The 12499-nt window shown below is 40.8% G+C and overlaps 1 protein-coding gene and 1 long non-coding RNA gene across 2 annotated transcripts; both read right to left on the bottom strand.

The window, feature by feature from the left end:
* Positions 1–2147: 2147 nt before the first annotated feature.
* LOC114910236 (uncharacterized) lies at positions 2148–3596 on the bottom strand. Its single transcript, XR_003797553.1, has 4 exons — positions 3530–3596; positions 3038–3132; positions 2810–2847; positions 2148–2160 (listed from the first exon to the last, which is right to left on the bottom strand). It is a non-coding gene; the product is annotated as an uncharacterized LOC114910236 (long non-coding RNA).
* A 35-nt stretch (positions 3597–3631) lies between these two features.
* LOC114910552 (CMRF35-like molecule 1) lies at positions 3632–7022 on the bottom strand. Its single transcript, XM_029252118.1, has 4 exons — positions 6954–7022; positions 5023–5274; positions 4100–4214; positions 3632–3668 (listed from the first exon to the last, which is right to left on the bottom strand). Exons 1-4 carry the CDS (start codon positions 6997–6999, stop codon positions 3632–3634), a joined length of 450 nt encoding a protein of 149 aa, XP_029107951.1. The 5' UTR covers positions 7000–7022.
* Between the last annotated feature and the right edge of the window lie 5477 nt (positions 7023–12499).

Genomic DNA, 12499 nt, shown 5'->3' with positions numbered 1-12499 from the left:
GTTTGTGGTTTTCATGGACAGGATATCAAGGCGCAGTCGAGGTCAGGAGAGCATTCTGTGTGGGAGTCAGAAGGTGACGTCTCTGCTTTTTGCCAATGATGTTGTCCTTTTTGCACCGTCACATGGTTGCCTCCAACACGCACTGGAATAGTTTGCAGCCGAACGTGAAGTGGTTGGGATGAAGATCAGCACCTCAAAGTCTGAATCCATGGTTCTCTCACGGAAAAGGATGGCATGCCCTCTCCAGGTAAGGGGAGAGAATTTGCCCCAGGTGGAGAGGTTTAAGTATCTTGGGGTTTTGTTCACAAGTGAGAGGAGAAGGGAACGTGAGATCGGCCGCAGACTGGGAGCAGCGGCAGCAGTAATCCGATCGCTGTATCCGGACTGTAGTGGTGAAGGGAGAACTGAGCCATAAGGCGAAGCTCTCCATTTACCGGTCGATCTACGTCCCTACCCTCACCTATGGTCATGAACTTTGTGGGATACAAGCAGCTGAAATGAGTTTTCTCCACAGGGTGTTGGGACTCACTCTCCGTGATAGGGTGAGGAGTTCGGACATCCGGGAGGAACTCAGAGTAGAGCCGCTACTCCTCCATATTGAGAGGAGCCAGCTGAAGTGGTTTGGGCATCTGATAAGGGCACCCCTGGGCGCCTCCCTTTGGAGGCATACCAGGCACGGCCAACTGGGACAAGGTCCCAAGGTCGGCCCAGGACCCACTGGAGGGCTTATATCTCACAGTTGGCCTGGGAATGGTTGAGGATCCACCAGGTTGTGCTGGAGGAAGTTGCGGGGGACAGGGGCAGCTGGGCCTCTCTGCTCTCCCTGTTGCCACCGGGACCCTACTAGGACAAGCGGAAAAAAAAATGGATGGATGGTTGGACAGATATGTGATACGTGACTGACTCTTTCCAGAAAAGACAAATAAAATAAACACAAGGGTAAACCTCCAGTTTGAGGTAAGATTACATGCAGTTGTTTGGATACCTGAGATGAAGGAGAGGAGAAAAAAAGTTTGTCTGGTGTCTGTAATGTCAGTCGTATTCTCCCAGTTTATAAAAACATGGTCTGTTTGGTAGCTCTGACATTGATGGCACTCTTTCTCTATTTCCTCATGCCGTGAAAGAGCAGAAATGAGGAGATCATGTTTTTCCATTAAGGTGTTTTTTATGAGGTGAGAACTTAGTAAATGAAATTCATAACATTCCACACTCTTGTCAACTAGGAACTCTTATAAACTCGCATCTCATTATACAGGGTGTACATGTATTGAAAAAACAAGGACAGCTGGTAGTGTAGTGGTTAGAGCTGCTGCCTTTGGCTCTAAAGGTTGCAAGTTTGATCCCATTTCTGGCTGTAGTATCTTTGAGCAAGGTACATCTCCTGAAAGTCCTGAAGGAAGACTACCCAGCTGTATAAATGGGTAAATAATTGTTAGCTTAACATTGCAAAGAACTTTAGAGAAAAGTCTCAGACAAATGTAGAAAGAATTGTCAAACTTTGTGCAGTTTTTAGTGCTGAACTTTGTTCTGCCTCTGTTGTGGAGCTGCTGAACACTTTGTGCAAGATCTCAGTGATAGCGAACAATATGAGGCGACTTACTGGAGAACACGGGCAAATCATTGAGAAGGAAATGGCTACTAAACAGCTGTACTATATTTATAGATGCTATTTGAAAAAGAGTTTGTAAACAGCCATTGAGTGGAGACTCTGACTCATCTGTGGTTAAGCTGAGTGTAACCGTCCATCTACACCAAAGACACTGGAGGTAACAGCTATTCTGGTATTTACAGCACAGGTTACACTGCAGCAAATGTGTTGTTGCATCTAATGCATGACCTTGATGTTCAAATCTCTTTGACAAGCTCTGCTGGAAATGTAAGCATGTGATACACTCACCTGTTAGTGGTGAAACACCAAAGAGCTGTAGGTCACTGCATCATCAGGCTCTTTATAGAATTGTTCTTTGATTTCCTATGAAAAAAGGAATTTAACCACCAAAAAAAAGATTGTTGTTTCAATTATATATTCAGCAATATATATGCAAGTGCTTGTCTGTAAAGTAATAATTTAACTGAACTTACTTTGTTTCGTGATCCATGACATTTGATGACCACAGTGCTGTATGTGACATCTGTGGCACAGTTAGGGTCTATATGTATCTGTGAGAGAAGAGATACAGTGAGTTTCACACAGCAATACACCTTCACATACTGTATGTCGGGCTCCCTTTTAGCAATCTCTAGTATGCAACACGGGGCACGGTGGGGCAGTGGGTTTGGCATGTGGTTGTTCTCTGGTGCTTCTGAGGTTTGAGCCCCACTTGATGTTCCTTGTGACGAGCTGGCATCCCATCTAGGGTATGTACTCTCCCCCTCCAGCCTTGCACCCTGTGTTGCGGGTTGAGCAACCGGGAGCTCAACCCCGCTTGGGACAAGTGGTTTCAGTCAATGTGCGTGTACTGTGCTTCAGAGATTAATTTCAAACACATTTGCATTAACTAATTTAGCTCATCCTTTTCTCCAAAACAACCTGCAATGTTAATCTACCTACAGTTATTTACCCATTTATACAGCTGGGGAGTTTTACTTGAGCAATTTAGGGTAAGTACGTTGCTCAAGGATACTACAGTCAGGGGTGAGATTCAAACCTGCAACATTTAGGAACAATAGTTAACAAAAGAAAAATAACCTAAAGTAATGTCATTACTGAAAACCTGTAAATGAAGGTCCAGGAGATCTATTGTATTAATTATTTTCGACAATTATATTAGCTAAGACTGAGAGATCAGCTAAATTATGGACAACTTACTCTATTGGTTGTTTCTCTTCTCGCTGATTTGTTATTCTCTGAAAAAGTGTGAAAAGAAAGTTGTCTGCTTTAAAAACATGTCTGTCAGCAGATGTTAAAGTGTTCACACTAATCACAGTACATTTATCATCTCTATCATATTTCTTATTGAAAGGGAAATAACTTCTGCTATCATTTTGTCAAAAATTCTAGGACATTGTTTTGATTTCGGCAGAAAAAGAAACTTACTACGTTTTTGACACAACTTCCTGGTTACTATGACAACCACCCCCAGAACCAGCAGAAGTCCACATGATGACAGGAGTGTAAGCAGCATAGAACGACTGTACAGCAAAAGGTGCAATGTTTCAGTTAAGCATCTTCACAAGCTGATGGGGTCCTCTAACACATTTCACTGCTTTTTTACAACACACATTAACAGCACAAGTAAAACATGGGAAACTAAAACATCAAACTTTCAAGCGAAAACTAAAAAATTTCCGATTTCCAAAAAAAAAATTTAAATCTGCCAACATCCTTATGTCTAGGCAAGATATTTAATGAACTTGAATTAAGTTTGTCCCCATTAACAAAGAAAGGGGAATGATTTATTCTGACTGTCCATAGTCATCTTCTCTCCAGCATTTACAGTTAAACTGCTGCTGGAGTTGAGAAAGAGTAATGAATAATGTAATGTGAATAAAGTAAAATGAATAATGAAGAGAAATACCTATAAAGTACCTTTTTGTTTTCCTTCTGTAATCCTCACTTTCACTGGAATTGGAGACAAACATAGCTGAAGCTGAAGGTGTATCTGTGGTCACTGCAGTCGATGGTTGTTTCTCAGTTAAACTCGTTGGGTTTATTGGTGCTGCAGTTGCTGCAATGAGTCAGAAATCAACCCTGATTGAGTGAAGAAAATCAGTCTTGCTATATTTTAAAGTGAAGATTCAAAATCTATCTGACAAAATCTGTTTCTTGAAATGTAGGACAGGTATTAATTTCACACCATCAAAATATTTCATTTATTATGTTAAACACATATGATGGTTCTCAGTTTCATATCACTTTGAACTGTTTTTTCTTTTATTTCTGTTCAGTTTTCACTTACTCTGTCTTTTCTGAGTTACACTGATATGAACAGGAAACAGTCGGTCTCCAACAGAGCACCAGTACCAGCCTCTATCCTTCTGCTCCAGGTCCCTCACTGTCACACTGAAGACCCCAAGTGCAGAGTCCACCTTTAGGGTCACTCTCTGTCGGGATTTTCCTCTGGTCCAGGATCTTACACAAAAACTGTTCTTTTCTGACCTGCACCACTTCTTCTCCCTGTCTCTGTAACTGTGGCTGTAAAAACAGTGTACAGTGACACTGTCCCCCAATTGCGCCTCCACCATGTTGTCCTTCACTGACATATCTGGAGTGTCTGGAAACAGAGACAGAACGGATGAGGAAAAGTGATGAGCGTATTAACCCAAATAAAACCAGTCCTTACAGAGGCTCTGTTTTCCTTTAACCTCAGTCTGTACATTTTTCCTGTGAGTTATTTAGTCAGATTCATGTGCAAATTCTTCCCATAGCTCAGTTTATCTTTCAGGTCTGAACTTTGTGTCTGTGACCCTCATTATAAGGCTCTTATGCATAAAGGTTTTTGGTTCTCATCTCACTCTCTGTTATTCACAACTGCTGAACTTCTCTCAGCATTCTCAACATTCAAGAAGGTTCTCAGAACATGTCTCTTTCAGACTCACTTCTCCTCTGATTTACTATGTGGTCAATCAGTGTGTACTGTGGTATCTGTTTAATAATTAAAATTAAAAACAAAATAATTTCTAGCTCCTCATGTGATGTGCACTGGTTTATATTGTGGAATGTGACAAATTGACTGTACTCAAGAATCGTGTGTTTGCATCTAAATCTCTCCTTCTGTTGACGTAATGCACTTTTTGTATTGCTCTCTGAGATGCAAGTGGATTTGGAGAAAACTGTCTGGTAAATGAATAAATGTAAACGTAAATGCAATGATCAGAGATTATAAGACCTTCTCCAAAGATGGACTGCTGTATGAGGACTGCTGTGTAGAATGTTGTGTCACCGAATGTACTGTCAATATCCACTGAAACGTAGTAATTATTGCAAATATTATACTAAAGGCTTCTTACCAGTGACTGTAATGTAATAGGGATCATCCAATTCATTCCAACCCCCGTACTTTCCAAGACACCAGTATGTACCAGAATCGCTCTCCTGCACATTGTTCATGGTCACTGTGAACACACCCTGGGTGGGATCATCGATGATGGACACCCTGTGTACCTGTGGAGAGTCAGTGCTGGCCATAATAGTGCAGGAAAAGATTTCTAAACCGCTGCACCACTGTTTAACATAATTCTTGTACCAAGGATGATAGAAACATGGGATGGTGACAAATTCTCCTTTCTGAAGAGTTAACCATCTCCCTGTGTTTTGCGGTACATTTCCAGCACCTGCAAAGACAGCAGTGTCTGAGTGACATAGAGAAGTACACTTTATGGTTAAGGTAGAGCATGGGTAAGGGTGGCACAGCAGTCTGTGGGTCTGAAGGGTGCTGGTTCAAACCCCATCTTCTTCAAGGTACTTATGATTACATGCTTTGGTGATACTATCCAAATGTATAAATAAGAGGGGAAAAACTATAAATAGCTACAACAGTGTGAGTCACTTCAAAAAAAAAAGCATCACGTAAGTGAGAAAATAAAAGCTGTCCTAAGACTTGTGAAATTCTCTTCTCTCATAGAAGTTGAACTCATTAAGGTGCTGCTGAATGTTAATTCTGGGGGTGTAGTGGGTTGGACCAAGTACTGTTTTCAGAGGGGTCTGGGGTTTGAGTCCCGCTTGGGGTGCCTTGCGACAGACTGGCGTCCCGTCCTGGGTGTGTCCCTCCAGCCCTTCGCCCTGTGTTACCGGGTTAGGCTCCGGCTCCCCGTGACCCCGTATGAGACAAGTGGTTTCAGATGATGTGTGTGATGTGTCTGAATGTTAATTCTCATCATTAACTGTCAGTTACATTTATCTGACACTTTTCTCCATGCAACCTTTGGATCCAAAGGCAGCTGCTCTAACCACTACTGCACCAGTTGCCTCAGTTACCGTTAAAACCAGCTTCTTAAGCGAAGAAATTATTGTACAGGCAGCTGCTAAGTGTCTTTTTGTTACTCTTACCACTGTTGTGTTTATCATGTGATCTGTTTGTGTTCTGTGGCTTTCTCACTCTGCTATTAAATGCTCTGTTGTTCTGCTTAAAATGTATAAACAGTTGTCCGTGGACAAAATGACACTTTTTACATTGGAACATTAATGTGAATCAGGAACATTAACTGTGAATTTATTTCAAACACATATCGCAGATTAAAAATGCATACGTTGTAACAAAACATTCCTTAAATTTTTACAGGAACTTTTGCCTGCAATGTGACTGTAAAAGTAATTTTTCTAATGTCTGTGAGCTCACAAATTCATGAATTAAAATTAGAATCTACATTTGTATTCTTTATATTTTGAGCTTGTTAATCCTTGTTAATAATTTTTAAGCAAATTCATAATCAATTGTAATTCTTAGCAGTTCTTTTTTTCTCCAGGTCCAGTGTTTCTCTGGGCTTTTTTTAATTTTTACAAGCATAATAACGAACAAAAATATTTGGTAATTTATCTTTAACGGCTAATACATTCAATCCTGAAGTTTTCTTAGTCATGAATCATACATTTCTTTCAATATAAAATAAACACATAAGAATACAAAACTGAAATTTTGGAAATTATATTTTTATGCAAACAATAAATTCTTTTGCACCTTTTAGTCATATATAGGAAAACTGAAGCATGGATAAAAGTGTACGCAGAAAAACATGTCAAGATACAGATTAAGTTTAACTGCGTAATAATTTACCAAAGTAAATAGTACATACTCAGTGTCGAATGTTTGTTTTAAATGACAGAGCACTTTTTGTCTTATTTTACTTGTGAATTTTAAATAGAATTTATTAATTGCATTCCATATAAAGGAAATGTATATGAGACGATGCAACTAACAAGCAGTATATAATAAAACTTTTTAATCTCCTGCTTTTTCACATGTGCATAATTTGCAGGCAGGAGAATAATATATGAGGAGTGATACAAATCTTACCTGGTGGTAAAACAAGACAGAAGAGGACAAAAAGAACTGTGCTCATGTTGTGGACTCAAAGTACAGTTTTCGTCCAAGTGAATGACACACGGTGACCAGAGACACCAGCTTTCTGGAGACCAGAAAACACTTCCTGCTTATTTGTGATATTACTGTTGTTCAGTTTTTAGCTCACGTTTCCTGTTCCTATTCTTTATTGTTGCTCTTTCAAAAAGTTGTGGTCAGTTATTTATCTGCAAATAAAATGGTGAATATATTTATGACATCTGTAATACGTGTTTAATATCATATGTATCATGTTAGAAAGAATGAGATGGGAGCATGGGTGGCTTTACAGTTCTGGTGAATTCTTTGCACTGTGAATACAGAATAATAATTGCTCTGGTGTCACTGCTGTGTCAGAGTCTGGTCACTGCTTTCTGCGGGAACCAGCTCGTCCAGCGTAGTGACACACCATGTGTTTCACTAAAAACTGTTTCTGAAAAAACATCATTGCAATAATGACACAGGTTACAGATCCAGTTGTTCATGTATCTGACACTTTTCTTTAAGTGATTTACAATTACTTACCCATTTCTACAGCTGGGTAGTTTTTACTGAAGTAGTTCAGGGTAAGTGCATTGCTCAAAGGTACTGCAGGCAGAGGTGAGAATCAAGCCTGGAACCATTTGGCCCAAAGACAGTGGCTGTAACCACTACTCAACCAGCTGTCCCTGTGTTTAAAGTGAAACAGGTGCAACACTACAAAGTGTGGACTGACAACAAGTGACAAAGCTCAGTGAAGACTGTTCTTCAGCTCTCCACCTTTACAGCAGGGACTCACTGTGAGCCCAGAACAGGTGTGGCCGTCCAGCTCTGAGAACAGAGCACCCCCTACAGGCTCGAGGAAGGAGTGGCACCAAGGGTGTGACCCTCATCTTCCTGTGCAGAGGCTCTTCGAGCATCAAAGCTCCTAGCTACCAGATTTGGCTAAAAAATGTTAATTTTTATAAACTGTAACTCACACACACATACACACACTTTCTGAACCGCTTGTCCCATTCGGGGTCGCAGGGAGCCAGAGCCTAACCTGGCAAAACAGGGCATAAGGCTGGAGGGGGAGGGGACACACCCAGGACAGGACACCAGTTCGTCCAAAGGCACGTCAAGCGGGACTCTTACCTCAGACCCACCGGAGAGCAGGACCCGGTCCAACCCACTGCGCCACCGTGCCCCCCAACTGTAACTCATTATTAACAAAATTTATTAAATGAAGTACAGGGTGTGGGCTAAGCAACAGAAATTCCTAACAATGTGTTAATTTCAAAAATCGAATGAGCCTTCATAACGACTTGAAATTTTGCCCCATTAAGTGCATATAACTGTACTGATTAGTTGTGATTGTATACCTCTTTAAAAAATCTTTAAATACAAACATTCTATGAAATAATGTTGATCAAAAGAGCCCATTGGATTGAAAAAAAACTCAGTAGTAACAATTTCTTTTGACCAAATAGCATTTTTCTATTTTAACTCAGTTTTTTTTTTTTACCCCAGTTGTAGCACAAAATCAGAATTCAGTGCCTTTTACCTATAAAGTTTTTGCAGGTATTTTCTGAGTGACATAAATACACACACACACACTTTCAGAACACTTGTCCTTTACGAGGTCATGGGGAACCGGAGCCTACCCGGCAACACAGGGCATAAGGCCAGAGGGGGAAGGGGACACACCCAGGAGGGGATGCCAGTCCACCGCAAGGCACCCCAAGCGGGACTTGAACCCCAGACCCACCGGAGAGCAGAACTGCAGTCCAACCCACTGCGCCACCGCACCCCGCACCCCGCTGACATAAATATATACGTTGAAATAAGTGTCAGTGAAGAATTTGGGTGGAGGGGTGCAGTGGATCACATACTTCTGTGACAGAAATCATTTGTATTTTTCTGCTTTCCATATTGCCATCTTTTTAATGAAACACTTGGTCAACGTTTGGGGTGAACATCAGAAAACCTGATCATCTTTGATCTGACAACCAACCAGCTATGACTGTCATGCGATCCTTTTCAACTGCACCACCTGCTGTCAGGTTAAAGAAAAACACCACTAAAAATCTGGTTTCATGCTTTAATAACCAAGGCCAACGGAAAGACAACCCGGTTTTGCTTAACTTCCACAATGAGTTGACACCAATAATTATTTCTTTGACCTCGGTTCTTCTCCAGTACATTTTCTGTCCTTTGTGAGCTGCTCTGGTCCACACTCCTCCAGTGGGAAAGGGACTGATATGCACAGGGCTCCAGCTCTAGCCAAAATGTCTGTACCCACAAGCGTAAACATGGTTCATATACCTGAAAGTCTTCCATTGAGCCCCATCATGTATAAAGATCACATGTGTACACAAGGTGAGGGCAGTAGAAGTGAAAGAGTAAAACTGCAGAAAGACCCTGCTTTCTCTGCACCAGGTCTGTGCTGATTTTCACATTTAAAGATTTGTCTTATGTGTGCTTTCTTTTGTCCAGAAATACATCAGGATTAGTGTTACTTTGTCAGATAATGTTGAAAACTTTTCTTACCCCAAATTGCTGCTGTGAAGATATCCATTTAAGTGTTTTGTCTTAATAAATAAATTAATAATAATATGCCTGTTTTCTACAGTCCTGCTCTCCGGTGGGTCTGGGGTTCGAGTCCTGCTTGGGGTGCCTTGTGATGGACTGGTGTCCCGTCCTGGGTGTGTCCCCTCCCCCTCTGGCCTTATGCCCTGTGTTGCCGGGTAGGCTCTGGTTCCCCGTGACCCCGTATGGGACAAGAGGTTCGGAAGATGTGTGTGTGTGTGCCTGTTTTCTCTGTCACAGATCCTATAATGCCTGAACACAGGTTTTTCTTTGAAAAAATTCTCATATCTCCATTTGTTCTTCTGTTTTCATCTTATGGTCATTATTTACAATACTTTTTTGGAAACAGTATAGTCCAGTGAGAACATTCAAAATATTTTTCTGAAGCTAAAATAAGTTGGTATAAACTGATCATTTGTAAAATTTAAAGCACATTAGCCATACAGTATAGTACAGTATGTTTTCTTAGTAATCATCGAATAATGAAATCCCAAAAACTGTATTTGTTTTTAGGGGGTGCGGTGGCTCAGTGGGTTGGACCGGGTCCTGCTCTCCGGTGGGTCTGGGGCTCGAGTCCCGCTCAGGGTGCCTTGCGGCGGACTGGCGTCCTGTCCTGGGTGTGTTCCCTCCCCCTCCGGCCCTGTGCCCTGTGTTGCCGTGTAGGCTCCAGCTCCCTGCGACCCCGTATGGAACAAGCGGTTCAGAAAGTGTGTGTGTGTGTGTGTGTGTGTGTGTGTATTTGTTTTTACAAGACAAAAGCACATTTACTGTCTTATTAGCAACATACTATATTTATATATTTACTATCTTTTCACTGTGACATATTTTATGAGAAAGTGACTTCTTACCTCAGGTTGTTAGACACATTATTTCAGTCATTTAAGTCACTCTTGAATCAAGACTTATTTAGTCATTACAAGCTGCTCCGATTTAAAGTACACTCTGTGGAAGTTGTGTGTGTTATGACCTGTGCAGGATGGGGTATGAATAGTGATGGGCCACAGAGAGGAAGGAAAGAGTAAGACTAACAGAATAAGAGTAATGACAGATTAAGGAAATTTCATGGTTTCTCTTTATTTTCTTAACACTTTTCTCCAAATTATCATGCAAGGTTAGGTTAATGTTGCTACATGCATATTAACTGGTACGTTCTGCAAAATCTTCTGTAAAATATAATAAATACTTTGTTTACGAAGTTGTACTCATATGGTGTGCCTGCAAAAGTATTCAAACCCCTTGAAAGTTATCAGCATTGCCTGGATGACATTTTATACTTACGCAGAATTTTCAAGTCAGTATTTTTTTTGTGAACTCATTGGGTCTAACATTAATTTTTCGAGCCAAAATATATTGTTTGTTTACAGATATTTAAAGAGAAAGAAAAAGAAAAAGAAAAGATATTTAAAGAAATTGAAAAATAAAATATGACGCTTGCAGAAGTATTCAAACCCACACATTTTAATGTAGAGTAGAGCCTCCTTTTGCTGCAATAATAGCTTTAAGTCTTTTGAATTAACTATGTACCAGCTTTGTGGACTGTTACGAAGTTATTTTTACCTCTTCATCCTTGGCATGAATGAAAGAATGAATGTGAATGAATTCAACTATAATCAGTCTGTAAGACTGCAGAGTGATCTTCTGGATCATCTTGTTTTCACCTGCAGCAGGGGATGGTCATACCTACAGGTCACCTACAGGACACATACACTTAAAATAGAGTATTAGTCCAGAATAGTTTTCTTATAATTATAATTAATAGTTTTTCAGAATAGTCTGTCAAATTTCTTGCAGTTTGTAAACAACCATCGAGTGGAGATTGTGACTCATCTGTGGTTAAACTGAGTGCAACCGCAAAGACACTGGAGGTAATGGGTATTCTGGAATTTACAGCACAGGTTACACTGCAGCAGATGAATTGTTGCCTCTAATGCATGACCTTGATGTACAAAACTTGTTGACAAGCACTATTGGATTTGTAAATATAAGGTTTTGAAACCTTTCAGCTGTGATACACTCACCTGTTAGTGGCAAAACACGAAAGAGCTGTAAATCACTGCGACACCAGGCTCTTGATAGAATTTTTCTTTAATTTGCTATGGAAATTTAACCCCCCCAAAAAGATTGTTGTTTCAATTATACATTCACCAATATATATGTCTGTGCGTGTCTGCGGGGGAATGTGGTGGTGCAGCGGGTTGGACCAAGTCCTGTTCTCCAGTGGGTCTAGGGTTCAAGTCTCACTTGGGGTGCCTGCAACGGACTGCTGTCCAATCCTGGGTGTGTCCCCTCCCCCTCCAGCCTTGTGCCATGTATTGCCGGGTGAGGCTCTGGCTCCCCGTGACCCTGCATGGGACAAGCAGTTCAGATGATTTGTGTGTGCTTGTCTGTAAAGCGTTAATAAAACTGAACTTACTTTGTTTCATGAGCCACAGTGTTGTATGTGACCTCTGTGGCACAGTCAGGGTATAAATGTATTTGTAAGAGAAGAGACACAGTGAGTGTCACACAAAAATATACCTTCACATATTGTATGTTGGGTTCCCTTGTAGCAATCTCTACTGTGCTTCAGAGATCAATTTCAAACACCTTTGCATTAATTCATTAGCTCATGCTTTTCTCCAAAGAAACCTGCAATGTTAATCTACCTACAGTTATTTACCCATTCATACAGCTGGGAAATTTTACTTGAACAATTTAGGGTAAGTATGTTGCTCAAAGATACTACAGTGAGAGGTGCGATTCAAACCTCCAACCATTGGCAACAAAGGCTACAGCTCTAAACACAGCACTACAAGGTGTTCCTGTGTCCCTTGAAAGCACATGGAAGATATCCTGTTACAGACTCAGTATTATATCTACTGTTTCCCTTTGGTTTATTTGTTTACTTGACATGCTCCTTCTTTGGGGCAGCATGTTACAGACTCAGAAATTCTGTTTGCAGTTCTTAATCT

The sequence above is a fragment of the Scleropages formosus genome, chromosome 1 (assembly GCF_900964775.1).
Source record: "Scleropages formosus chromosome 1, fSclFor1.1, whole genome shotgun sequence".
NCBI lineage: Eukaryota > Metazoa > Chordata > Actinopteri > Osteoglossiformes > Osteoglossidae > Scleropages > Scleropages formosus.
The sequence above is the reverse complement of the archived record's forward strand: the minus strand, read 5'-3'. Positions and strand labels throughout refer to the sequence as shown.

Coding starts and splice junctions, on each gene's coding strand:
- LOC114910552 (XM_029252118.1), bottom strand. CDS start 6,999: ATGAGCACAGTTCTTTTTGTCCTCTTCTGTCTTGTTTTACCACCAG. Junction 4,215..5,022: donor TGTGCAGGAGAGCGATTCTG/GTACATACTGGT, acceptor CTCTGTTTCCAG/ACACTCCAGATATGTCAGTG. Junction 3,669..4,099: donor AGGGAGAAGAAGTGGTGCAG/GTCAGAAAAGAA, acceptor GACTCATTGCAG/CAACTGCAGCACCAATAAAC.